Genomic DNA, 23,950 nt, shown 5'->3' with positions numbered 1-23,950 from the left:
AAAAGGAAGAAACTGACTCTGACAGCCTGAGGGTTGGGGATGGCAGGCAAGGGGCCTGGTGTGACTGGGTACACCCTTCAGATTCTGTCTGGGGCAGGCCAGCATGGGGAGTGGGGTGGGGGGACAAGTGCTTTGGTTGGCCTGACCTACAATAGCAGCTCCTGTTTCTTGAATGGCTACGGATGAGAAAACTGAGGTTCAGAGAGGTAAAGTAACTTGGCCACGGTTACACGACGGGGACTGGTGGACCTGGGATTCTAACCTGAGACTCTTGGATACCATGCCCTTGCCACGCGGGCAGGGCGGAGGGGCCCAGAAGGCAGAGGTGGTACCCACGGGAGCCATAGGGAGGAGTAGTCCAGTCATAGGTGGTGAGCTCCCCGTCTTTCGGGGTGTGCAAGCCGGTGCTGGGCTGTCCATGGGGCGGGGGCAAGGGACACGGGCTGGCGCTCGGGCCGAGACTGCAGGGCCCCCTCGGCCCCTCTCCGCCTCCCGCGGCCCGAGGCCGACGGTGAGCGCGGCGGCGCCGCCGGGCTGGGCGGGGGCTGCTATTTCTGTCTGCTGAGCGCAGCCCCGCCGAGGCGGGGGAGGGGGCGCCCGCGCCGCCATATTCCCTCCGGCCGCCGGCCCGGCGCGCAGCCACCATGAGCACCGCCGCCTTCCACATCTCCAGCCTGCTGGAGAAGATGACGTCCAGCGACAAGGACTTCAGGTGCGCCCGGCCCGCGGGCTCCTTCCCTCCGGGGCGCCGGCCGTGCCCCGCGGCGGCGCAGCCCCGGCCTCCTGTCCCCGCGGCACGCTCCGCCCCGCGCCCCGCGCCCCGCGCCCCCCGCCCCGCGGAGGCTCCGGCCCCCTCTCCCCTGCTGGGGGCCGGCCCTCTCCACTCCCCCGATCCCGCTCCGTCCCGCCCTGCGGATCCGGCCCGGCCTCGGCCCCTCCTCGGAGCCCTGCTCGCCCCTCTGCACCCTTCTTCTGCCCCCTCTCTCCGTCTGTGCGCTGCCCTCATCTCTCCCCGCATCCTGCGCCCAGGCCCCCCTGCACCGCACCGAGCAGCCCTCGGCCTCGGGGTCCCGGAGCCCGCCTCTTCTTCCCAGCCTTGAAACCCGGCCTCTTTCTGGGACCACCACCCGGGGGCTGACTTTCTCTGATACCCTCAGCCCCCTCAGCCCCGCCCTCTTCTCGAAATCGCCCTGGGCCTCCCCCCTGCACTGGATCGGGCACCCTCTCCTCTCCCCTCCCCTCCCCCTGAAGGAAGGGGCTGCAGGCGCAGGTAGGTGATGGTTGGGGTGGGGGCTTCCAGGTTTGGTCTGCCACTCCCTTTCCTCTTGTTCCCCCTCCACCAGCATCTCTGAGCCGCCCGGGAACAGGGCCGAAAAGAATGGAGGAAACCTCTGGTTCAACCCCCTCATCCTCAGGGGGAAACTGAGGCCCAGGGAGGGGAAGGGATTGGTCCGTGGTCACACAGCCTGTTCTGGACCCTCTGAGCTGAAAGCAGCCCGCAGAAACCCAGCGTGGCTGTGCTCACTTACTGAGCATACTGTCACTTTATCCCCATTTCACAGATGGGGAAACCAAGGCTCAGAGGCCAGAAGGGCCTGGGTGCAGTCGCAGAGCTGGAAAGGGGAGGACTTGGGGTCGAAATCCAGGTCAGTGTAACACAGAGGCTGATCTTAGTGAGGTCTGGGTTCCAGCCCCGTGACAGGTGGGGAGACTGAGGCGCTGCGCTCCTGCTCTGAGCCTTGCCTCCTCCTGGAGCCTGTTTCTCGGCACCGCTCAGGAGCTTCTCATAGAGCTGTAGCAGAGCCTTTGAGCCACAGTCCTGGGCTCAGACCCTGACCACGACCACTGACTGGCTGTGTGACCCCTCTGAGCCTCAGCTTCCGTTTCTGTAAGATAGGGATAATAACAGAACCCACCTGAGAGGGTTGGTGTCAGGATGAAATGAGTTAATACACGGGGCTGAGCAGCTGGCACCAGGTAAGCCCTGAATAAATGGACACTATTATGATTCCGAGCACATCAGCAGTCTGCCATGCCCTTCATCCCCCCTCCACCTGGCTAGCTCCCACTCAGTTGTCACCTCTCTGAGATGCCTCCTGACAACCAGGCAGGGTTAGGCACCGGCCCTGGGCTCCCACAACATCTCCCTGGCCCCGTGTTTCTACTGCATCACTGTCGCCCTGGGATCCCCAGAGGTCCTGCGCTGTGCGCGTCCCCTCTGCATCCCGGAGCCGGCTCTGGGTACACAGTAGGCGCTCAGTGAATGTGTCCTGTGTCCTAGGCTCCATGCAGGCACGTGTCCAGTGTAATTGCGTTCCGTCTCCCCATCTGCCTGGGTGGTCCTTATTGTTTTCCCTGTTCGCCGGACGCTGGGCGAGGTGAAGTGATGTGCCCAAGGTCACATGGCTGCCCAGCTGCTGAGGGGATTTGCACCGCTGTCTCTTGGGCCCCAGGTCCAGTCTCCAGGAGAGGGAGTTGGCCCTCCAGCAGGAGCCTGAGAGGCCCTTTCCGCCTGCTCTGCCAGCGGTCCCGAGAACACTTAAAACCTCCCCAAGCATATGAGGATGGCGTCTATTTTTAAAGTCGGAATACCCGGGGGCTGGGTCCTGACCAGCTGTCCGGGCACCCATGTGGCCGAGTGTCTCAGCTGAGTGGCCTCTAGGGTTTCTCTGGAGTGAAACTGAGACGCTGTCCTCTGGCTCCTGGAGGCGGGCAGTGACTGCAGATGGGGGTCTCAGGCAGGGTGAAGGAAGCCTTTGATCCCTGTCGTTCCTGGGCCCCCGCTCCGTGGGTAGGAGGCTGCTCCATTCCCACTCAGACTCCAACAGTCAAACGAATAAAGTCGGGGGAGGTCTTGCAGGAATCCCAAGTCCTTTCTTGAAAACACAGTAGTATTTGTTGAGGAGCCAGGAGACCTGACCAGTAGGCTGATTCTTCTTTCAACTTGCTGTGTGACCTTGGGCAGTTCCTGCAACCTCTCTGAGCCTAGTTTCCCCAACTTGCCTCATGCTAAGAACTGGTTCTCCTGTTAAAACCTCCTGAGGATGTTATGAGGTGGGGCAAAGAAAATGTCCTATTTCATAGTTGGAAAAACTGAGGTTCTGAGAGGAGTCAGTTGCCCAAGGTCACCTAGTTGATAAATGGCAAGACCAGTATATTTACTTAAAGCCAAATTTCGGTGCTCAAGCTCTTATCTACGCTTTCCTGTACACCCCCCCCCCCCCACTACCACCACCACAGGCATACACACAACACAGCTTTCTTTCTCTGAGAGCTGGGTGTTTGCGGGAACTCGGGGGTGTCTGAAATGCCGAGGCATATTTCAGGAGGGTTGGTTTCTGATTTTGGGTTTCCACTCAGTTGTTTGGCTCTGAGCCTTTTAGGGGCTGGCTCTCTCCCTCCTTCCCCTCCTGCCCTTGCCCTACCTCCCAGGCCCTCTTCAGACCTGTTTTTTGCTAGGGCTTGAGTCCCAGAGCTGAACTTGATGGGCCCCATGAGTTCACATATAATGGGGGAGACACACTGGTGCACAACGCTTGTAGCGCAATTTGAAAAGTGCTACAGTGGAGGCGTGCAGAGTGCTCTGAGCGAATCCTGTCCGGGGAAACCAAGTGTGATTAGGGAGTGTGGGTTTGGGATAGGGCAGGGTGGTCAGAGAAGTCATCCGTGAGACTGGGACATTTGAGCTGGGCCCTTGATGGATGAATAGGAGTTCAACTGGTGGAAAAGAAAGAGGGAGGCGGGAGGCTCATCTTGGGCAAAGACGCACATCCCTTGGGTTGCCAGGCTGAGCTGGGTCCCCGTGGACTGCGGCAGAAACAGGGCTTAGAGACCCTGCCTGCCTTCTCAGAACGTCCCCTCAGCTGGGCAGGCTTAGGAGTGCATGTGCCTACCCCGGCCTTGGCTTGGCTCAGATCCAGATGTCCTCCTTCACCTTACCTTGGCCGCTTCTCCTGCAGTGACCAGGCCTAGAGCCGGGCACGGTCAGCCCTGCCACCCCTCTTCACTTGCAGCCCAGCCTCCTCCTCTCAACAGCTTGAGGCTGATGCCAGCTCTTGAAAATAAACAGCCATGCTGTGACAGGTGCTCTCCTGGTAGCAGAGTGCTGTGGAGCGCCATGACATGAAGCGCAGGTCTGAGCCTGCGGAGATGAGGCCAGAATCCCCGCTGTGACCAAGTTTGCCCCAGGAAGCTTGGTGGGTAGGGCTCTTGGTTGACTTGCTCAAGCCCGAAAGCAAGGCTGGTATGAGGAGGTGGGTGGCCTGGTGGGTCTGCAAAACTGGAGACTTTCTGGAGCCACCACACTCTGGTCCTGACTCCACAGCCTCTCTCCTTGCTGTTTTGTCCTCCTTTTCCTCAGGTGTCCACTCAAGTGCCTGCAGGAGCCAGTAAGTGGGTGCAGTGGGCCTGGTGGGAACCTGGTAACCTGGAAAATGTGTGTCCCACCTAAAGAGGGCAGCCATGACTTGACTCGAGCTAGTTAGTGTCTCCAGGGACTGTAGACCCAGTTGTATTCAAATATCCTGTTTTCAGAAAAATCTGGATGTCAGTGCTTCTTTTCTTTCTTTCTTTCTTTCTTTCTTTTTTTTTTTTTTTTTGGTGAGGAAGATTGGCCCTGAGTTAATATCTGTTGCCAGTATTCCTCTGTTTTGTATGTGGGATGCCAACACAGCATGGCTTGATGGACAGTGTTTAGGTCTACACCAGGATCCGAACTCCTGAACCCCCAGCTGCCGAAGTGGAGCATGCACACTTCACCAGCACATCACCTGGCCAGCCCCATGGATGTCAATACTTTTATGTCAACTCCCAATTTTCAAATGTTGATAAGAAATTCAAATTTTTGAAAAACATTTGCAAGGTGGACACAGCTGAGGGCCTCCAGTTTAAGACATTGCTCTCCCAATGGTGCTGCGTCACGCCCAGCAGCCCCAGCCCTCCGTGGCCTTCTAGCTCAGACTCCCACTGCAATATCACATGCCCTGTGGGTGGGTAGCCCTTGGCTCTCATGCCCCCTCTGTCAGCGAGCCCTGTCTGGACACTGGTCAGCTGTTGATGTCAGTGGCCAAAATATGCCCAGGGCGCGTCAGCACGGCCCCGGGCGGTGGTTCTCTGAGCGTGGTCCCTGCCCCTCAGCATCATCCAGAATTGTTAGAAGTGCAAATTCTTGGGCCTCAGCCCAGACCCAGTGATTCAGAAATTGGAGGGTGGGGCCCAGCTGTGTTAACCCGCCCTGCAGGTGATTCTGGGGCTGGCTACAGCTTGAGAGCCGCTGGTCTGAGGGCAGGGGCCAAGTCGCTTCTCTGAGGAGGGGGTGGACAGGGCCAGCGTGTCTAGTCAAGAGCCTTCTTGCTGACACTGACTTGGTTGCACTGTGTCTGTCGGACCTTCAGGCATCCCTGTCCTGGCAGCTGTGAGACGTGAATAATTAATACGCCATTATAACAGAGGCAGTGCCACCAAGCGCTCACCATGTACTCAGCACATCACATACATTGCCTCATTTTATCTTTCATCCAGCCCCATGAGGCAGATGCTCTCCTCGTCCCCATTTTTCAGACAGGTAAACTAAGGCTCAGCGAGGTGAAATGACTTGCCCAAGTTCACATTTGTGTAGATGGCAGAGGCGGGAGCACCAACTCTGGAGCTCTAAGCATTTAGCCAGTGTGCTGTGCCACTCCTAGTCGCCATGACATGGCAGTCGGTTATCACACACCCGTGGGTCTCCCTCATGTGTGTGACACTGACCATGCCTGCAGCCCGGATGGTCTGCTTCTGGGGGAACTCAAGAGGCTGCCCAAATCACCGGGCCCAGGAGCTGCTCAGCGATCCTCTGCTCTCCCTGCTCAGGTTCATGGCCACCAGTGACCTGATGTCGGAGCTGCAGAAGGACTCCATCCAGCTGGACGAGGACAGTGAGCGCAAGGTGGTGAAGATGCTGCTCAGGCTCCTGGAGGACAAGAACGGCGAAGTGCAGAACCTAGCAGTCAAGTGGTCAGTGTCAGCCATGGTGGGAGCGGGGGAGGGGGCCTGCCTGCTGTGGGAGCACCACAGGGATCCTTGCCTCTGTGGGGTACAGCCTCGAGAGAAGAAATGCTGAGCAGCTCTTGGGGCCCCATGGAGTTGGACAGTGCTTTAGTCTGGCTTCCCCAGGAAGCAGACCCTGACACAAGGATTCAAGTGTAAGTTTATTTGGGGACTGATCTCAGGAAAGCCCGTTAGGGGAATAGGGAAGTGAGGCAGGGAAGGAAGAAGCCAGGAAAGCATGCGTTATCAAGCAAGTTAGCACTGTGGGCGAGTGGGGCCTACCCTACTGGAGCCCCGAGGATGCAGGGTAGGGGCTGCCCCTTGGAGTGTTCCCCCCCGCCAGCTCTCTGTCAGTCCTTGGGTGACGGCTGCTCCTGGAGTCAGGTGGAGGGCTGTGCATTCCCTGGCACCTCCACCCCGAGAAAGCCTTCAGATGCAGATGCAGGTGCCAGCTGCTGGAAGGTCAGGGTGGCATGCACTAGAGTGGCTAGGGCTGAAGGGACACCAGGCTCCCCAAAAGCCTTTGCCATGGGCATCCTGAGGTGGTGGTCCTGAGACCTTTGGCTAGTTACCTGTGGAGCTGAGAAAGCATGACCTGGGTGTGTGCAGGGCACGTGTGTATGGGAGGGGAGGGAGCGAGGGGGCTGAGGAATGGCAGGGTCCACAGAGAATTGGGGCACTGCCCCTCCCACAGTACTCTCTGAGCCAGGCACAGGCATTCTGGGCTGTGTTAATGAATTTCAGCTTGATCCCAGGAGCAGAGGGAACTCAGCAAGGGGTTTTGTGCAGGAACGTGGTCAGGTTTGCGGTCTGGGAGCACCCCTCTGGCTGTGGAGTAGAGACAGGTTTCCCACTGGCAGATCCAGCACCCCCTTTTTACAACATGTGGTCTGAAATACCCTTTTCCTATCATGAAATGAAATTCAGACATAATATAACCTACCTCTACACATTAATTACAAAATGGTATATATAATAATCTACACTGTAACATAAAGGAGAAATAGAAGGAATGTCATTTATAGTAAAATAGCATGTTTCAAATGTAAATGCTTGGGCATTGACAGAAGTGATGACGATGCCAGGTGGAGCTGCACCTGAGTGTGGACTCTGCTGTGCCGCGGCAGCACAGGTGGAGACAGGCGTGCACACTGGGCACCCCGATACCATGAACAGCACTGCTCTTAGTGAGATTTTCCAAAATGCTGACCGCCTCCTTCTAAAGTTTCCCAGGACAGAAAGTACAATCTTCCTTCAATTTACCTGATAATTACGTTCCTGGAAAATTTAGGGTATATTAAAATAGTGCAAAAAATACTGAAATTAGGTTCTGGACTCAGATCCTTATAGAAGGTTTTTTACCTGTAGCCCAGTGGGATGGTAGAAACTCCTGCAGGACATGGAACAATGTTTGCTTTGCAATATGGTCTTTCTACCCTCCTCGGCCACCCCCTGCTCAGTAAAAGCCAGAAGTGCCATCTCAATAGTAATGAAGACTGAAAAAGGCCCCCATAAATTTCCAAAACACCCCTAGGGGCAGTATCAGCCCTAGTGGAACCAGTGCTGCTGGAGGTCGAATGGAAGGACCCCAGGATTACTTAGCTGCAGGAGTTGATGGAGCCACGGTTTGCAAACTGGTATGCATGTGGTCACCTGGAACCCTTGTTCAAACTGTATATTCCCCACCCAGGGATTCAGATTCAGGAGGGGCCGTATGAAGGGAGGAGGCTGAGGCAGGCAGGTGAGAATATGGCACCCAGGCATCTGGTAGTCTAATACACACCGACAGCTGAGAACCACTCATTTAGGTCAGAGGTTCTCAACCTTGACTGCACGTTAGAATCACCTGGGGAGGTAAAAAAAAAAAAAACCTCCCAATGTCCAGGCCACACCTGAAACCAATTAATTCAGACTCTCTGGGGCTGGCACCCAGGTAACAGTTTTTTAAAGGCCTCACGGGACGCCGATGCACACTTAAGGCTGAGAACCAGTGCCTCTGGTGCAGCCGGCTTTAACCTTTCATGTGTGTTTGAATCATCTGGGGAGTGCACTGAATGCAGGTTTCGGTTCAGTGATCTAGGGTAGGACCCGAGATCCCGCATTTCTGACAAGTTCCAGGTGATGTTAATGATGCTGATCTGTGACCACATTTTGAGAGGCAAGGCTCTAAGGCAGAGGTTCTCAAAGTGTGGTCCCTGGACCACTTGCATCAGCATCTACTAGAAATGCAAATTCTTGGGCCCCCCTAGACCTCCTGAATCTGAAAATCTGGAGTGGGACCCAGCAGTCGGCGTTTTAACAAGTCCTCCAGGGGCTTCTGATAAATGCTTGTTTGAGAACCACTGCTCTTGGGCATTTCTTATTTTTCAGCTGAGGTTACAGGGTGTGATGGTTTGGCCATATACTGAGATGCAAAAGCTGGGAGGAGATGCAGGTTTGGGAGATGCCAGGAATGATGCTGGCATAGCCAGAGGGTGCCTTTCTAGCAAAACAGAGAGTTCCATATTGGTCTGGGGCCTTTTCCTCAGCACATGTGGCCCCATAGGCATGAGGGGACCTAAGGAGCAGGCTGACTCAGGCTGAGCCTGGGGCTTTTCAACCCTCTCCCTCCCACCCTGCTCAGCCTGGGTCCTCTGGTGGGCAAAGTGAAGGAGTACCAGGTGGAGACCATCGTGGACGCCCTCTGTGCCAACATGCGCTCAGACAAGGAGCAGCTCCGAGATATCGCGGGCATCGGCCTCAAGACTGTCCTCTCGGAGCTCCCCCCTGCAGCCACAGGTACCCAGGTCCCAGGGACTGTAATTATTTGTCCTAGTTTACCAATAAAGAAATTGAGGCTCATGTAGGTGAAGGGACTTACCTAAGATCAACCAGCTAGTAAGTGGCAGAGAATTCGGACTCAGATCTACTTAAGCTCAATGCTTCTAGCTGCAAGTAACAATCTAATGGCAGCTTGAAGATGTTGGGGGTAGTTCTCACATAATTCTGGAGGGATCAGCCACTCCATTTTTGCAGCAATCGATTTAGCAGCTTAATCAGGACAGGGTTGAGGTCTATGCCTGTATCTCTTGCCCTTTATAAAAAAGCATGTATTTCCCCAGAAGGTCCCAGAAGACTTTGACCTATATCTCACTGGCCACAACAGGGTCACCTGGCCACTCCTAGCAGCAAGGGAGTCTAGGAAAGGAAGTGCTTAACTTTTCCCACTTCCCTAGTGGAAGGCAGAAGGCAGAAGGGGTTGGGTGTGGGGTGAGCCAGCCAGCAGGTCAGCCATCAGTTCTTCACTTCTGCTAGCTGTCTCCTTTAGTTTGGTTAGACTGTGGGTCACCCCTTGGACCAAGCAAGTCCTGGCTTCCCTGGGTCAGCAGGATTGCTGGGGACATGGGCTCAGGAACACAACCAGAGCAAAGGCCAACCAGGGGTGGAGGCCAGCCCTGGGACTCACAGTGCTCACCTTGTGCTCTGTGCAGGCTCTGGCCTGGCCACCAACGTGTGCCGGAAGATCACCGGCCAGCTCACCAGTGCCATTGCCCAGCAGGAGGACGTGGCCGTGCAGCTGGAAGCCCTGGACATCCTCTCTGACATGCTGAGCAGGTGCAGGAGGCCACCCTGGGCAGTGAGGAGCAGGGTGGGAGGGGGAGCAAAGGGAATAAGGAGGGCCTCAAATCCACAGAGCCAGCACCTCCTGCACAGCAGGCCCTGTGATCGGGGCTCCTTAACCATCCCGGCAGCCCTGTGAAAGAGAGCACCTTTGTCACAATTTTATAGGCTCTGAGGCCTGCCCAGAGTCACAGTGTCAGTAAATGGCAGAACCTAGGATTTGAACTCAGGTCCCTCTGTAGCTGAAGCCCATGTGTTCATCTTCCCCTTCAACCCCTTCTTTCTTTCTTTTTCTTCTTTTGGGCTAATATAGCTGGGCCTTTGTTTTAAATTGCACTGCACATTTTTAAAGTATTCATTCAACCTCCCAAGACTTGAGCCCCTACTCTGTGGCCAGAAAGATGTCAGCGGCTACCCTAGTGCTGGGAACATGGAGTCAGCTCAGTCTCGGTCACTCCTAGGGAGGCGCTTATAGACACAGAAACTGTGCATGGAGTAAGAGCACCAACGAGGATAAGAGCAGGGCCTGTAGGAGGTCAGAGGAGGAGCCCCTGGCCCACCTGGGGCACCGGAACCTTCCCAAAGAGGTTCCTGCTGGAGCTGAGCCTTGAGGGATGGGCAGGACTGGGCCAGGCATGGACGGGCGTAAGGGGGACACTAGAGGGGGAGACTGCCCTCGGCCCAGGGAGCAGAGGCAGGAGAAGACACAGGGCCCCGGGGCTTGTGCAAGACACTCGTGGGGCTGGGTGGAATGTGGAGTGGCCGGTGTAGACAGGTAAGGCCTGAGAGTTGGGCAGAAGCCAGGGAGGGTGGGTGACAAACGATTAGACTGCAGGTGTGAGGAGCCCGTGGAGGGGTTTTCGGCAGGGGCCGAGGAGCGCCGTGAGCGTACTTGTGTGTTTTAGACTGATCTTTCTGTCTGCAGTGTGCATGCTGGATGGGAGGGGGTTGAACAGCCTGGGTGACTGGGTAGGAAGCTCTGCAGGCAGGTGAATTCAGGTGTATTCAGGAGGTGGACTCCACAGAGCTCGCAGCAGGTGAGAGAGGCAGAGACAAAGATGACGCCCAGGTGTCTGGCTTTACTGACTTGCGGCACAGGCTTAAGGCCGTTGGCTGTGGTGGGGAGCCCTCCAGGAGAGCAGGTGTGTAGGCAATGGATTCAATTTGGGGCATGCTGAAAGTGAGGTGCCTGGGAGGCACTTGCTCTGCTGAAAACTCCATGAGGTCAGGCCCTAGGACCAGAGTCTGTCTTGCTTACTGGAGCTTCCAGCACAGGCTCTGTCACATAGCAGGTGAACAAATAAATAAATGAAACCCAGGGCAGAGAGATATGGGAGGGTGAGGTCAGTGTATCCTTGCGGAGAGAAAAGGTCTCAGGCTATGTATGGGAGAGAAATGCACAGGCCTGGTTTGAAGGTGAGGACAGAAGCTGCGAGGCCAGCAGGGGCTGCGTTCTCCTGCGCAGAAACCATTTTCTGGGGTTGCCTCTTGCCTGGAGCCGAGCTCAGCTTATCCAAGGGCACTGGAGAGCCATCGAAGGAGTTAGGCAGAGGAGTGACCAGGTCAGAAGTAGACTTTAGACCACTCTGGTCTCAGCGAGGGGCATAGACTGAGGCAGGGTGGGCATTGAGGCAAGGCCCAGACTCCCAGGAGTTCGGGACGGCCCCACCGGAGCCCCCCACACTCCATTACCGTGAAGCCCTCTGCCCAGGCTGGGAGCTTGGTCACCTGGGTTCAAGACCGAGCCTTGCATTTCTTGACTGAGTGGCCTTGAGAAAGTCCCCTCCCCTCTCTGTTTTCTCTCCCGTAATAATAATAAATAATCACTCCACACAGTTGCGGGGCACCTTTCCATTTACCAAGGGCCACTGGGTTGTCATAATTTGTTAATTCCCGGGAGGAGGCCAGGAGAACATGGGGAGCAGGAAGGGGCCTGGCCCAGGCTGCCCGCTGGGTGGGCCCCCGCCGACGCCCCTGCGGCTCCCCAGGCTGGGCGCCCCGCTGGGCGCCTTCCACGCCAGCCTCCTGCACTGTCTGCTGCCGCAGCTGAGCAGTCCGCGCCTGGCCGTGCGCAAGCGGGCCGTCGGGGCGCTCGGCCACCTGGCGGCCGCCTGCAGCACCGACCTCTTCGTCGAGCTCGCCGACCATCTGCTGGACCGGCTCCCTGGCCCGCGCGCGCCCGCCAGCCCCGCTGCCATCCGCACCCTGATCCAGTGTCTGGGCAGCGTCGGCCGCCAGGCCGGCCACCGCCTCGGTAAGGGGGCCGGGCCCTCGCTACCAGGGAGAGGGGCGGGGCCTGGAGCGGACCGCCTCCTTCACGAGGGGGCGGAGCTGAGGCGGGGAGGTTCTGGGGAAAGGGGCCGGTGGCTTCCTAGATGATGGGACCGGGCCCTCGGTAAGGGGGCGTGGCCCAGGGAGAGAGGCGGGGTCTGGAGCAGACCGCCTCCTTCATAAGGGGACGGGGCTGAGGCGGGGAGGTTCTGGGGGAAAGGGGCGGGTGGCTTCCTCGATAATGGGGCGGGGCAGAAGCTCCTGGAAGGAGGAGGGCGGCCCCAAGCTGCACGTGCTTCTGAGCCCTACCTACTGGCGGATAGTTACAAATTATGCTGCAGAAGTTAAATAAAATATATTCTATCCTATTTTGACAAATGTACCTTAATAACCCATAAGCCAGGTTTGAATTTTTAAAATTGTTTATAGGGGGATAATGTACCTACCATAAACTGCACTAAAGTGTGCAGTGTGTTTTGACCTTTTCATACACCCGTGAAACTACCACCACAGTCAAGATGCAGAACATTTCTATCACCCCTAAAAGCCTTTTTTGTGCCCCTTGGCAGTCTGTCCCTCCCTCTGCTGCACACCCAAACAACCACTGATCTGCTTTCTGTCACCAGAGATAAGTTTTATAAAAATGGAGCCCTGCAATCAGGTTTGAGTTTATTCTCAAACACCTTGGAGTTCATTCTGGACTAGAACAAGGCAGTGTGGGTAGAGTTGGTCAAGGTCTGCTTTCCCTTCCCTCTGGCTCTCTCAGTGCAAGGGACCTTTCAAGCGCACTTGGGAACCCAGCCTGCAGTCTACCTTCTGCCCATATACCCCCAAACAGCAGCCACCCCTTGGCCACCCTCAGGAACATGGACCTGCGAAAGAGGCCAGCACAGGACTGGACAAAGGTTCAGGGTTGATTGGCAGGAAGTGGGGAAGGGTGTAGTTGGAGAAGGCTAGGGTGGAAGCCTCTGCAGCCCCAGGGAACAGGCGGGGCCCCTCCTGCCTGGTCTATAATAGCAGTACCTGCCTCCCAGCTTTTCCCATCCAGGGCTATAGCCTAGTGCAGGAAATAAGGCAGGGACACAAGTAATGGTTTCAACAGATGCTGCTTATTGAGTGCCTACTGTGTGCCAGGGCCTGGGCGGAGCTCTTCGTGTCATATCATCAAGCTTCACAAAATCTCTGCCTGGTAGATGTTGTTACCCCTACTGTGAAGATGAGTAGACTGAGATCAGAGAAGTTGTGATGTGCCTAAGGTCCCATAGCTTATGGGTGGCAGAGTCAGGGCTAGAACCCAATCTACTTGACTCTGAAGCCTGAGTTGAGTTTGCAGTAGTCAGGGCTGCAGGTGCAGGGACAGGCTGAGTGCTGTGGGCTGGGGGAGCCTGGGAGAGAGTCTGGCCTGGCCTCAGTGACCCACCTGTCCCTGCAGGGGCCCACCTGGACCGCCTGGTGCCCCTGGTGGAGGAGTTCTGCAACCTGGATGACGATGAGCTCCGAGAGTCCTGCCTCCAGGCTTTTGAGGCCTTCCTGAGGAAGTAGGTGCAGTGGGGCTGCCAGAAGACCAGGGCCCCTGGGTTTTTTTGGAAGTTAGTGGGGATGGGGTGGGGGCAGGATACTGGCCTCAAAGCGGTAAGATCTCAGGACTCACCACTGGGCCCCACCCCTTACTCTGTCCTGCCTGGGTCCAGCGGAGTCTCTCCCATCCCACCCCACAGGTGCCCAAAGGAAATGGGCCCTCATGTGCCCAATGTGACCAGCCTCTGCCTCGAGTACCTGAAGCACGACCCCAATTATAATTACGACAGTGACGAGGACGAGGAACAGATGGAGACAGAGGATAGTGAATTCAGTGAGCAAGGTGGGTGGCCAACTTGTCATTGGGGCTGAAAGGTGGAAATGGATGCAGCCTTCCTGGGACTCCCCAGCCAAAGACAGGGCCACATTTGGTGCCCCCATCTTGATCCCAGCTCTTCCTCAGGCTCTAGCCCTGTCCTCGGAAATCTGGAGCCCACAACTCCCCACCCTCTCTGCACAGATCACAGTAACAACAGTAAAAATTGCTGTCATTTATTGAGCATCTCCTGATGTCCTGAGCACTCTTCTTTCACGTTTCTTACAGTAACCCTAGAAAACTCAGTGTTTATTATTATCCCCATATTTCAGACAAGGAAACTGAGACTTAGAGATTTGTCTGAGATAATACTGCTAGGAAGTGGCATAGCTGGGACTTGGAGCCGTGTCAGCCAGAACCCCTGACCTCTATGCTGCCAGCTCTGTACCCGTCTAGTAATGGCTTCCGAGAGACAGTGCTTTAATCCAGCAGAGTGAGGCTCTAATGGTGGAGTGATCAGCACTGAAGGGAGAGAGAGGCCTGGATGGGGAATGGACATACTGGCTTCCTTCCTTCCATGCCTGTGGTCTTGTCTGTCACTCAGACGGATGCCCCTGGGCCCTGGAAGCAGGGCATTGATGGAGGCAAGGGACTTGGGGCCTGACAAGGTGCTCGGAACAAGATGGGATGGGAGGAGTCCCGGTTGGACAGGCATGCTGGGGCCTCGAATGCCAAGCCAGGGAGATTGGGCATTTTCTTGTCAGTAACAGGGAGCTATGGATGTTTCTTCATGGGTGGTATAGGGTGGAGATGATAACAAACAACAGTCCTTCAGAGGGACGTCTGCTAAGCTGACAGGACACATCTGTGGGACCGTCCATGCGTCCCACTATGGTTTGTCCAGATGCCGGTGCTCTGAGAGTCTGAGATGTCTACAGAGCAGCGTGGGTAGGAACATCCTGGCCTCTGGGCCTGTGCCTAGGGGTATCCCTAGTTAGGACCATCCACCTCTGAGCCTCATGTGTGTCTCCCCAGGTGATATGGGTGGGCCTCGTGGGCCTGAATCTTGGCTCTGTTGTTTACTAGCTGTGTGTCCTCAAGAGAGTCTCTCACCCTCTCTGAGCCTTGTTCTTATTATCCATAAAATAGGGCTCAAGGCACCCTCATTTCTGAGGTGTGGTGAAGACTTGAACTCTGGCCCCTAAGGGGAGGTTGGAGAGTAGAAAGCCCCACGAAAACAGCATTTCCTTATGATTAGTCCTGCCAGGAAGCTGGAATCAGGACCCTTGAGAAACTGGGACCTGGGGGTGGGCAGGAGACCAAAGGGAGGCCCTATCGTCTCTCTCTTCTGGAATCTCAGTAAATGAAATATCACACAGCCAGTACTGAAACCAAAGGAGAGTTTCGTGTCCTAAATGGACTCCAAGTGCTCACTGAAGACTTGGAAGTTGGTTTTTTCCCTGGTGTAGTCAGGACAGCGAAGGGTCTGGAGGCAGAGGGGGGACCGGGGTTTGACTCCAGTTGTTTCCTGCTCCTGTAACTCGGGCCGAGCCGTTTCCCTCGGAGCCCCGTTCACTCATCTCCACAGCAGGGGGATCATCCCTGTCACACAGGTTGTTGTGAGGCTAGAATGAAGGGGTGGATTTGAGGTGCCTGGCGCCATCCCTAGCACACAGTAGGTGTTCATTAAATGGTAGGTAACATTCCTAATAGCCTGTAACTAGTGGTCATCGAGAGGTGAAGCACAGGCCCAGCTCTGCTCCCTGCCCCCGCTTCTCACTTCTGCTTTCTGGGAGACAGGTCAGGTGGGGCCAGGTGGCTCCCCGTCTGCCACAGTGCACAGGGCTCCACGGGTGTCTTGTTCCTGCCCCAGAGAGTGAGGAAGAGTACAGTGACGATGATGACATGAGCTGGAAGGTGCGCCGGGCAGCGGCCAAGTGCCTGGCGGCCTTGATCGGCTCAAGGGCCGACCTGCTGCCCGACTTCCACTGTACCCTGGCGCCCGCGCTCATCCGTCGCTTCAAGGAACGTGAGGAGAACGTCAAGGCTGATGTCTTCGGAGCTTACATCGTGCTGCTGCGGCAAACACGGCCCCCGAAGGGATGGCTGGAGGCCGTGGAGGAGCCCACCCAGACCGGCAGCAACCTAAACATGCTGCGAGGACAGGTGGGCGTGCCTTCACCTCCCTCCCATCCCTCCACCCTGCTCCCGACTCACCCACCCACCTGCTCACACCCTTCCATCCGTCCATCTCCCCACCCTTCCTCCCGCCCTAGCCTCTGTCCACCCACTGAAGTGTCTGTACTGACCGCCTGCTTACTGTGTACCTAGCTCTGTGCTGGGGCACGTGGGGAAGAGACAGATGAAGTCAGTGCCCCAGACCACACAGGCTGGGGGCAGATAGACAAGACCAATAGGGCTTCCAAAGGAGTTTCAGTTTTATTCTAAGAGCCTGGGAGCCCCAGGAGGGGAATTACAGGATCCCTTTCACATTTGCAAAAGCTCAGTCTGGCTGCTCTGTGGGGAATGGGTTGTAGCAGGATGGGGGGAGTAGGCTCTGGAGACCAGTGGGGGCCGTTGCAGCTGTGCAGGGGGAAGGGGTGGCGTCTCCGGCTGGGGTCGTGAGGGCAGAGAGGAGCGGTCAGACTCAGGAGGTAGCTTTTGGGTCTTGCTGATGGATTGGATCCGGAGGGTGAGGTACAGGGAGGTGTCACGCGAGTTCCGGGCTCTGGCTAAAGTGTGAGATGCAGCTCCCCAAGATGGCGGAGGGTGGAGAGGGGGATGTCTGGAGTTCTGTTCTGGACATTTATGTTTGAGGTCCTTGGGTGCCTGAGTCGAGATGTCAGACGGGCAGTTAGCACACCAGCCTGGTGTTGGAGATGTCAATCTGGGAGTTATTGAAGCTCAGGGAGCAGATGAACTCTTCTGGAGAGAGAATCTAGCTGGGGAAGGGAAAGGGGCCCCAGTGCTTCCCCTTCACAGGATGCAGGGGTGAGAGCCAGACTGCCTGGGTAGCCTTGAGCAGGTTACTTAACCTCTCTGTACCTGCTTCCCTGTCTGTATAGTGGGCCCAGGAGTAGTGGCTGCCTCAGAGGTCTGAGTGTGGAATCAGGTGCCTGGTGCAGAGCAAGTAACATAGAGCTGGGGATGGAGCGATCCTCTCTGTGCTGGGGCTTCTCCATGGGCGTGCGCCTGGGCATAGCCCCCCAGCAGCGGGTGGGGTGTGGGGGTTTCCTGGGTGGTCACTGACCTCCCCACCCCTGCCCACAGGTACCCCTTGTGATCAAGGCCCTGCAGCGGCAGCTTAAAGATCGGAGTGTCAGGGCCCGCCAGGGCTGCTTCAGCCTCCTCGCGGAGCTGGCGGGTGTCCTCCCCGGCAGCCTGGCAGACCACATGCCCGTCCTGGTAGCAGGTAGGAAGGACTGGAACCAGGTATCTGTTGTCCTGGGCCTCTTCCGGAACCTGGACCTGAGTCCCCAGTCCTCAAGGGTGCCCCTGTTCAGCAACGTATGGTGGTTCCCCACTGCCAGCAGTTAGAACAAGGCTGGGGTGCAGGCCCTACTTCCTGGTTTTAAATGGGTTCCCTGGCCTTGTGTCCCTCAGCCCTGGCCCCAGCCAAGCCCTGACCTCTCAGATCTGCTGCACAAGTGCCTGGGTCCAGCTCAGACACCTGCAGTGGCTCTACCCCTGCACCCAGGGAGGGCCGTGTTGGGTCAGGGTCTGTGGCCCTGTAACCTTTGCACCCACCCCTTTGCAGGCATCATATTCTCACTGACAGACCGTTCCAGCTCCTCCACCATCCGGATGGACGCCCTGGCCTTCCTGCAGGGGCTGCTGGGCACAGAGCCACCCGAGGTTTTCCACCCACACCTGCCCACTCTCCTGCCACCTGTCATAGCCTGTGTGGCTGACCCTTTCTACAAGATCGCGGCTGAGGCCCTGCTGGTGCTGCAGGAGCTGGTGCGGGCCCTGTGGCCACTGGACAGACCTCGGGTGCTGGACCCCGAGCCATACATTGGAGAGATGTCTGCGGCCACCCTGGCACGGCTCCGTGCTACCGACCTGGACCAGGAGGTGAAGGAACGGGCCATCTCCTGCATGGGCCACCTCATGGGCCACCTAGGTGACCGGCTCGGGGATGACCTGAAGCCTTCACTATTACTCCTCCTGGACCGCCTGCGGAATGAGATAACCCGGCTGGCTGCTGTCAAGGCATTGACGCTGGTAGCTGTGTCCCCGCTGCGGCTTGACCTGCAGCCCATCCTGGCCGAGGCACTGCCCATTCTGGCCTCGTTCCTGCGCAAGAACCAACGGGCGCTGCGGCTGGCCACACTGGCTGCGCTGGATGCCCTGGCCCAGAGCCAGGGACTCAGCCTCCCTCCCTCCGCCGTGCGGGCTGTGCTGGCCGAGCTGCCTGCCCTGGTCAGCGAGAATGACATGCACGTGGCCCAGCTGGCTGTGGACTTCCTCACCACAGTGACACAGGCCCAGCCGGCCTCTTTGGCCGAGGTCAGTGGCCCTGTGCTCACAGAGCTGCTGCGGCTGCTGCGTTCGCCCCTGCTGCCAGCAGGTGTGCTGGCGGCCACCGAAGGCTTCCTGCAGGCTCTGGTGGGAACCCGCCCCCCGTGCATGGACTACGCCGAGCTCATCAGCCTGCTCACCGCACCTGTGTATGACCAGGCTATGGACGGCGGGCCCGGCCTGCACAAGCAGGTGTTCCACTCGCTGGCTCGGTGTGTGGCAGCCCTTGCAGCCGCCTGTCCCCAGGAGGCGGCAGGCACGGCAAACCGCCTGGTCTCTGATGCCAGGTCACCCCACTCCAGCACAGCTGTCAAGGTCCTGGCATTCCTGTCGCTGGCCGAAGTGGGCCAGGTGGCTGGACCGGGCCCCCAGCGGGAGCTGAAGGCAGTGCTTCTGGATGCCTTGGGGTCGCCCAGTGAGGACGTGAGGGCGGCTGCCTCCTACGCGCTGGGCCGCGTGGGTGCTGGGAACCTGCCCGACTTCCTGCCCTTCCTGCTGGGGCAGATCGAGGCCGAGCCCCGGCGGCAGTACCTGCTGCTGCACTCGCTCCGGGAGGCCCTGGGGGCCGCCCAGCCCGACAGCCTGAAGCCCTATGCTGAGGATATCTGGGCCCTGCTCTTCCAGCGCTGTGAGGGTGCCGAGGAGGGCACCCGGGGGGTGGTGGCCGAGTGCATCGGGAAGCTGGTCCTCGTGAACCCTCCATTCCTTCTGCCCCGATTCCGGAAGCAACTTGCTGCAGGTAGGGGCACAGGTGTGGGCACAGGTGGCCCAGATCGGAGGTGGGCAGTTTGCTCCTGAGCGTGTGAGTGGCCCACGTGGTGAGCTGGTTCACATGACTGGGTGTGAGTCAGGTGTGTTTGAGATCAAAGCAGAGGAGGCGTTAACAGCAGTGTTTCCTGAGACCTGCAGGCCTCCTCCTGTGGGACCCTCTGGGATGGAGGGCACTGAGTCCTTGAGATGTCCCTGCAACAAGTCAGCTTCTCATGATGCCATTTTCGGAATCCTTGGTGCTCCAGGCGAAGGTTAAAACAAGCAGTTCTCTGAGGGCCCAGAAACTGCAGCCGGCAGAGTGCGGCTCTCTTGGGCTGGCTCGAGCCTGGAGCACGTGTAAATATAGACGAGGACTGGACGCCACGGCCCGGGGGCTGGGGCGGGCCAGGCAGGAACGGGGGCAGGTTTTGTGTGGTCAGGTGGGGGCACGTCGGGCTTCTGCAGCTTAGGGAGGAGGAAAGCAGGTAGGTAGGGCTGTGGGGCTCTTGGTCAAGTGGAAACCCCTGAGAACAGAAGGCCTCAGCCTCGAGCTGTTCAGCTGCTTCCCTGAGAGGGCCAGTGGGGGCATTAGTTGACGTCCTGCAGGCAGAGGGCTTGGTGTCCGTGTGGTACCTAATTAACACGGAGTCAGTGACTGTGGTCGTTGCTGTTAGTGCTTACGCTAAGCTCTCACTGGGTAGCTGGGTTTGTAAGGACCAGCTCTGGCCCTCACCGCCGTGTGCACGGGAAGAGCATGTTGAGCTCGTTCCCGTTCCATGCACAGGGCTCCTCACGAGGAAGCTGGAGAGGCCAGAGTCTTGGAGGAGGAGCAGCCCTGTCCTTTCTCAGCTCTGACTGGTTTGTGGCTCGTGCACAATATTGAACCCGCACCAGTCACATGTCTTTTTAGCACCGGCTGCTGCAAAGCTTAGAGCCAGATGAGTGGCCTGCTTCTGGCCAGTTCATGGGACCTCCCTCTCCCTGCACATCCCTCCTGCTAGCTAGTCTCCGTCTCATTTCCCTGCCCGTGTTTTTCCTCGGCCTCGTTTTTCTTATTTTATTTATTTATTTATTTTTAATTTATTATTTTTTTATTGAGTTAATAAGTTAGAATCTTGTGAAATTTCACTTGTACATTATTGTTTGTCAGTCGTGTTGTAGGTGCACCCCTTGACCCTTTGTGCCCACCCCCCACCCCCCTTTCCCCTGGTAGCCACTAATCTGTTCTCTTTGTCTACATTTTTAAATTCCTCATATGAGTGGAGTCATACAGACATTGTCCTTCTCTAACTGGCTTATTTCACTTAATTCCCTCAAGGTCCATCCATGTTGTTGCAAATGGGACGATTTTGTTCTTTTTTACGGCTGAGTAGTATTCCATTGTATATATACACCACATCTTCTTTGTCCAGTCATCTGTTGATGGGCACTTAGGTTGGTTCCATGTCTTGGCTATTGTGAATAATGCTGCAGTGAACATTGGGGTGCACAGGACTTTAGGAATTGCTGACTTCAAGTTCTTTGGATAGATACCCAGTAGTGGGATAGCTGGGTCATATGGTAGTTCTATTTTCAATTTTTTGAGGAATCTCCATACTGTTTTCCATAGTGGCTGCTTGTTTTTCTTATTTTAAATTCACCTCATCCTGTTCTATTGCACATATCTTCATCAGCCGCCCTGAATCTTCTTAGGAGCCAGTCAGGCTGGAAAGAGAAAGAGGAAAACACTCTGGAGTCAGCAACTGTCACCCATGCGTTCCCTAGCACCAAATTGTAAACTTTCTCCTGAGTCTTGAATATAAAGTCTGTGGGATGGAAACAGCCTTAATCCATTCGCTGCTGGAAGTGGGGGAGTTGGGGGCAGAGGAGCCAGCAGCCGCTTGTTTCTTTCTTTCACTTAGTGGGAATTCCCCCCTTTTCTTCAGCTTCTCTACTCAGAAAGAAGGCAGAAAAGCAAATTGAGTGAGTTCTCTGTTGCCACGTTCTGGGGATGCTCTCAATTCTGTTGGAATCCCCTTGGCCTCTGCCCGCTTGATGCACAGCTGCCTCCTGCTTGGAGAATGCAGGCCTGAAAGGGGGGCCGGCCCAGGTGCAGAATCAGCTGTTGAATTCTGGATCTGCTGTGTGACCCTAAGATGTGAATTTAACTCTCTGGGTCTCTCTTTCCTCATCTGTAAAACAGAAATTAATGACAATTTTTATTAATTATTTTAATTAATATTATTTATTATTATCAACCAGTTAGGACCATCCTGAGGATTAATTGAAACAATGTGTCTGGAAAATAGAATACTGTCCCAAGGCCTGAGCGACGGTCTTTGTCTGGTGTGACCGGGGCTGTCTTGGGTTCTGGGTTCTCTGTTCACGTCCTGCAGTGTGGTCGCCTGAGAACTGGCAGTTTTACCCCTCAGCCGCAGCAGAAGAATTCAGGGGAGATTCTAGGCTGCCGAGGGAAACGGTAGCATCGACTTCCCCAAAGACGGGGTCTGGCTTTGGGTGGGGAGGGGTGCAGTCCTGCCTCCCCCGGAGCAGACGAGAGCCTTAGCACCTCCCCACCTGTGGGTGTCTGGGATCGGCCCTGCTCCTCACCAGGCCGCCGCCTCTTGTCCTGCAGGTCGGCCCCACACGCGGAGCACTGTCATCACAGCGGTCAAGTTCCTCATCTCGGACCAGCCCCACTCCATTGACCCCCTCCTGAAGAGCTTCATTGGTGAGCACGCCTTCCCCTCTGCCCCTGGCCCCATCCAGTCCCCTCCACCCGGGCCTTGAGCTTGGGCTGATTTTTCTTACACGTTGGCCGAGGGGAGTTGAGACCTGGGAAGACCCCTATGGGGCCTGGGTTCAAATCCTGCACTGCTGCTGAATTGCTGGGTGACCCCAACGTGCCCATTCTCCCCTCTGAGCCTGTTTCCTCCTCTCTAAACTGAGGGTGCAATCCGCTTATCTGCGTGTTCTGAGGTGGTTGTGGAGACCCCACGGGTTTCTGAGGAGAAAGTGCTCCAGGAACACAACAGGCTTTTGGAAGTGGAAACCATCAGTCTCTCACATGCATCGGCTTCAGGGGGCACCGGGCTAGGTGGGGCTGCACCGGGTAGGGGAGAGCACTCCCCAGCTCATCCCCTGTCTGAGGGGCCTTCTGGCCTGAGGAGCCCAAACAGCCTTCACTGGGAAGAGGGTGAGCCCTCTTTTGGGGCTCTGCAGGACCCCTTTAAAGCTCTGAGCCTGCAGGCCTTCAACTGGACTGCCCTGGAGTCTGGCTCTCCCCATCCAGGCAGGGCAGCCTAGTGGAGAAAGGAGAGGTTGCGGAGTCCGCCAGCCTTGGGTTTGGACCCTGGCTCTGCCACTCCCTGGCTGTGGGAGCCTGCACAGGTCATCTCATCCTCAGCTGTAAATGGGGTGCTAATCCCCATCTGCTGGGGCGCTGTTGTGTGAGACCAAGGGGTCAGCAGATGTGGCCACACTCTGAATTGGAGAACACGTCTAGAAGCTACAGCAGTACCATCAACAGCAACTTCATCCTGTGTCCTAACCCAGCGGGCACATGCTGCCCAGCCCTGATTTCCTCCATTGCCTGAGCAGCCCGAGGGGCCTCCACCTGGGTCCTTGGTGGTGGTTCTGTGTTTGAACCACAATTTTTTTTTTTTCAAGGAAGATTAGCCCTGAGCTAACATCTGCCAACTCTCCTCTTTTTTCTGAGGAAGACTGGCCCTGAGCTAACATCTGTGCCCACCTTCCTCTACTTTATACGTGGGACGCCTACCACAGCATGGCTTGCCACGTGGTGTCATGTCCACACCTGGGATCCGAACCGGCGAACCCTGGGCCACCGAAGCAGAACTTGAGCACTTAACTGCTGCACCACCGGGCCGGCCCCTGAACAGTTTTTGAGCTCTCACGCATACCTTGTCTCAGTTAACCCCCACAGTTCCCCACAGCTGTGTTCCCACAGAGAGCAGGGAGCCTAGGAGCCAGCATGGCGCAGGAGAAGGGGCTCAGAGGCTGCCGGCCCTGGGTTTGGATCCTGCTTTGCTGGCAGACTTTCTGTTCTTCGCAGTGTGTCACACCGGGAGTCACACCATGGCAGTTTGTCCTGTGACTGGTGATGGGAACTCTGATCACCTGGTTCAGGTGGAGACCTCCAGGCTCCTCCACTCTAAAGTTACTCTTTTTCCTTTGGAATGAATAAGTATGTTTGAGTTTATTGAAATATCCTCTTCCTCATCAAAGTTTTGCCCACTATGTTTTGCCTCCATTGTGGTGTTTTGCCTGAATCAGTGATGACTGACAGGCACCCCGATTCCCTTTAGTGGAGAATGGTATTTAGAATCCCAGATCTGGACACTAGGGGTGCTCCTTGCTGCCGAGGTGCCATTGCTTCTAGGTGCTCTCAGCAGACCGAGCGAGGAACGGTATGTATGCACACACGTTTGTATATGCGTGCATTCATTCACATCTCTTTCTATTTTTATAGCTATCATTCTTTCCATCTTGGAACTGTGTGTTCCCAGCTGCCTCCTATTCCAGTCCAGTACCAAAGGGTGCTTTCTAGCTTCTCCCTTTCCTTATCCCTGTCTCTTAACAGGGAGACACCCAACTCCTGTTATCCACAAGATATTTATTTGCTTAATCCTGGAATACAAAGAAAGTAGTCTAAGAATTACCAACTCTTATCTGTGAAAAATCAACTTTGTTTATAGTTCTTTTGTCTTTAGCCTGAGGGCGTCTAGTTAAAATACTTTGTAAGTTACTTGGTTGTTTTCTCCTTCATAACCTGGGTGGTTACATTAATTATTTGAAATACAGTTAGTTTTTTTAGGGATCCCTCCCATTCTTGATTTTATTTATTTATTGAGTATATAAAACATTAAGATAGTTATTAAAAAGTCCAAACTATACTCAGAGAAATGCTGTGTGACTTTGTGTAAGTTTCTTTACCTCTCTGATCTT

At 56.1% G+C, this 23,950-nt stretch overlaps 1 protein-coding gene across 1 annotated transcript in view; it reads left to right on the top strand.

The window, feature by feature from the left end:
• Positions 1 to 343: 343 nt before the first annotated feature.
• CAND2 (cullin associated and neddylation dissociated 2 (putative)) overlaps positions 344 to 23,950 on the top strand; it is a 30,462-nt gene continuing 6,855 nt past the window's right edge. Inside the window, exons 1-11 of the mRNA XM_070574705.1 lie at positions 344 to 712; positions 5,851 to 5,994; positions 8,651 to 8,805; positions 9,498 to 9,621; positions 11,616 to 11,881; positions 13,331 to 13,436; positions 13,617 to 13,759; positions 15,606 to 15,898; positions 17,003 to 17,144; positions 17,490 to 18,992; positions 21,618 to 21,713. Coding sequence (XP_070430806.1) covers positions 645 to 712; positions 5,851 to 5,994; positions 8,651 to 8,805; positions 9,498 to 9,621; positions 11,616 to 11,881; positions 13,331 to 13,436; positions 13,617 to 13,759; positions 15,606 to 15,898; positions 17,003 to 17,144; positions 17,490 to 18,992; positions 21,618 to 21,713 — 3,040 coding nt within the window. The 5' untranslated portion in view covers positions 344 to 644. The remainder of the gene's footprint in view (positions 713 to 5,850; positions 5,995 to 8,650; positions 8,806 to 9,497; positions 9,622 to 11,615; positions 11,882 to 13,330; positions 13,437 to 13,616; positions 13,760 to 15,605; positions 15,899 to 17,002; positions 17,145 to 17,489; positions 18,993 to 21,617; positions 21,714 to 23,950) is intronic.

This window comes from Equus przewalskii, chromosome 15, assembly GCF_037783145.1.
Source record: "Equus przewalskii isolate Varuska chromosome 15, EquPr2, whole genome shotgun sequence".
NCBI lineage: Eukaryota > Metazoa > Chordata > Mammalia > Perissodactyla > Equidae > Equus > Equus przewalskii.
The sequence above is the reverse complement of the archived record's forward strand: the minus strand, read 5'-3'. Positions and strand labels throughout refer to the sequence as shown.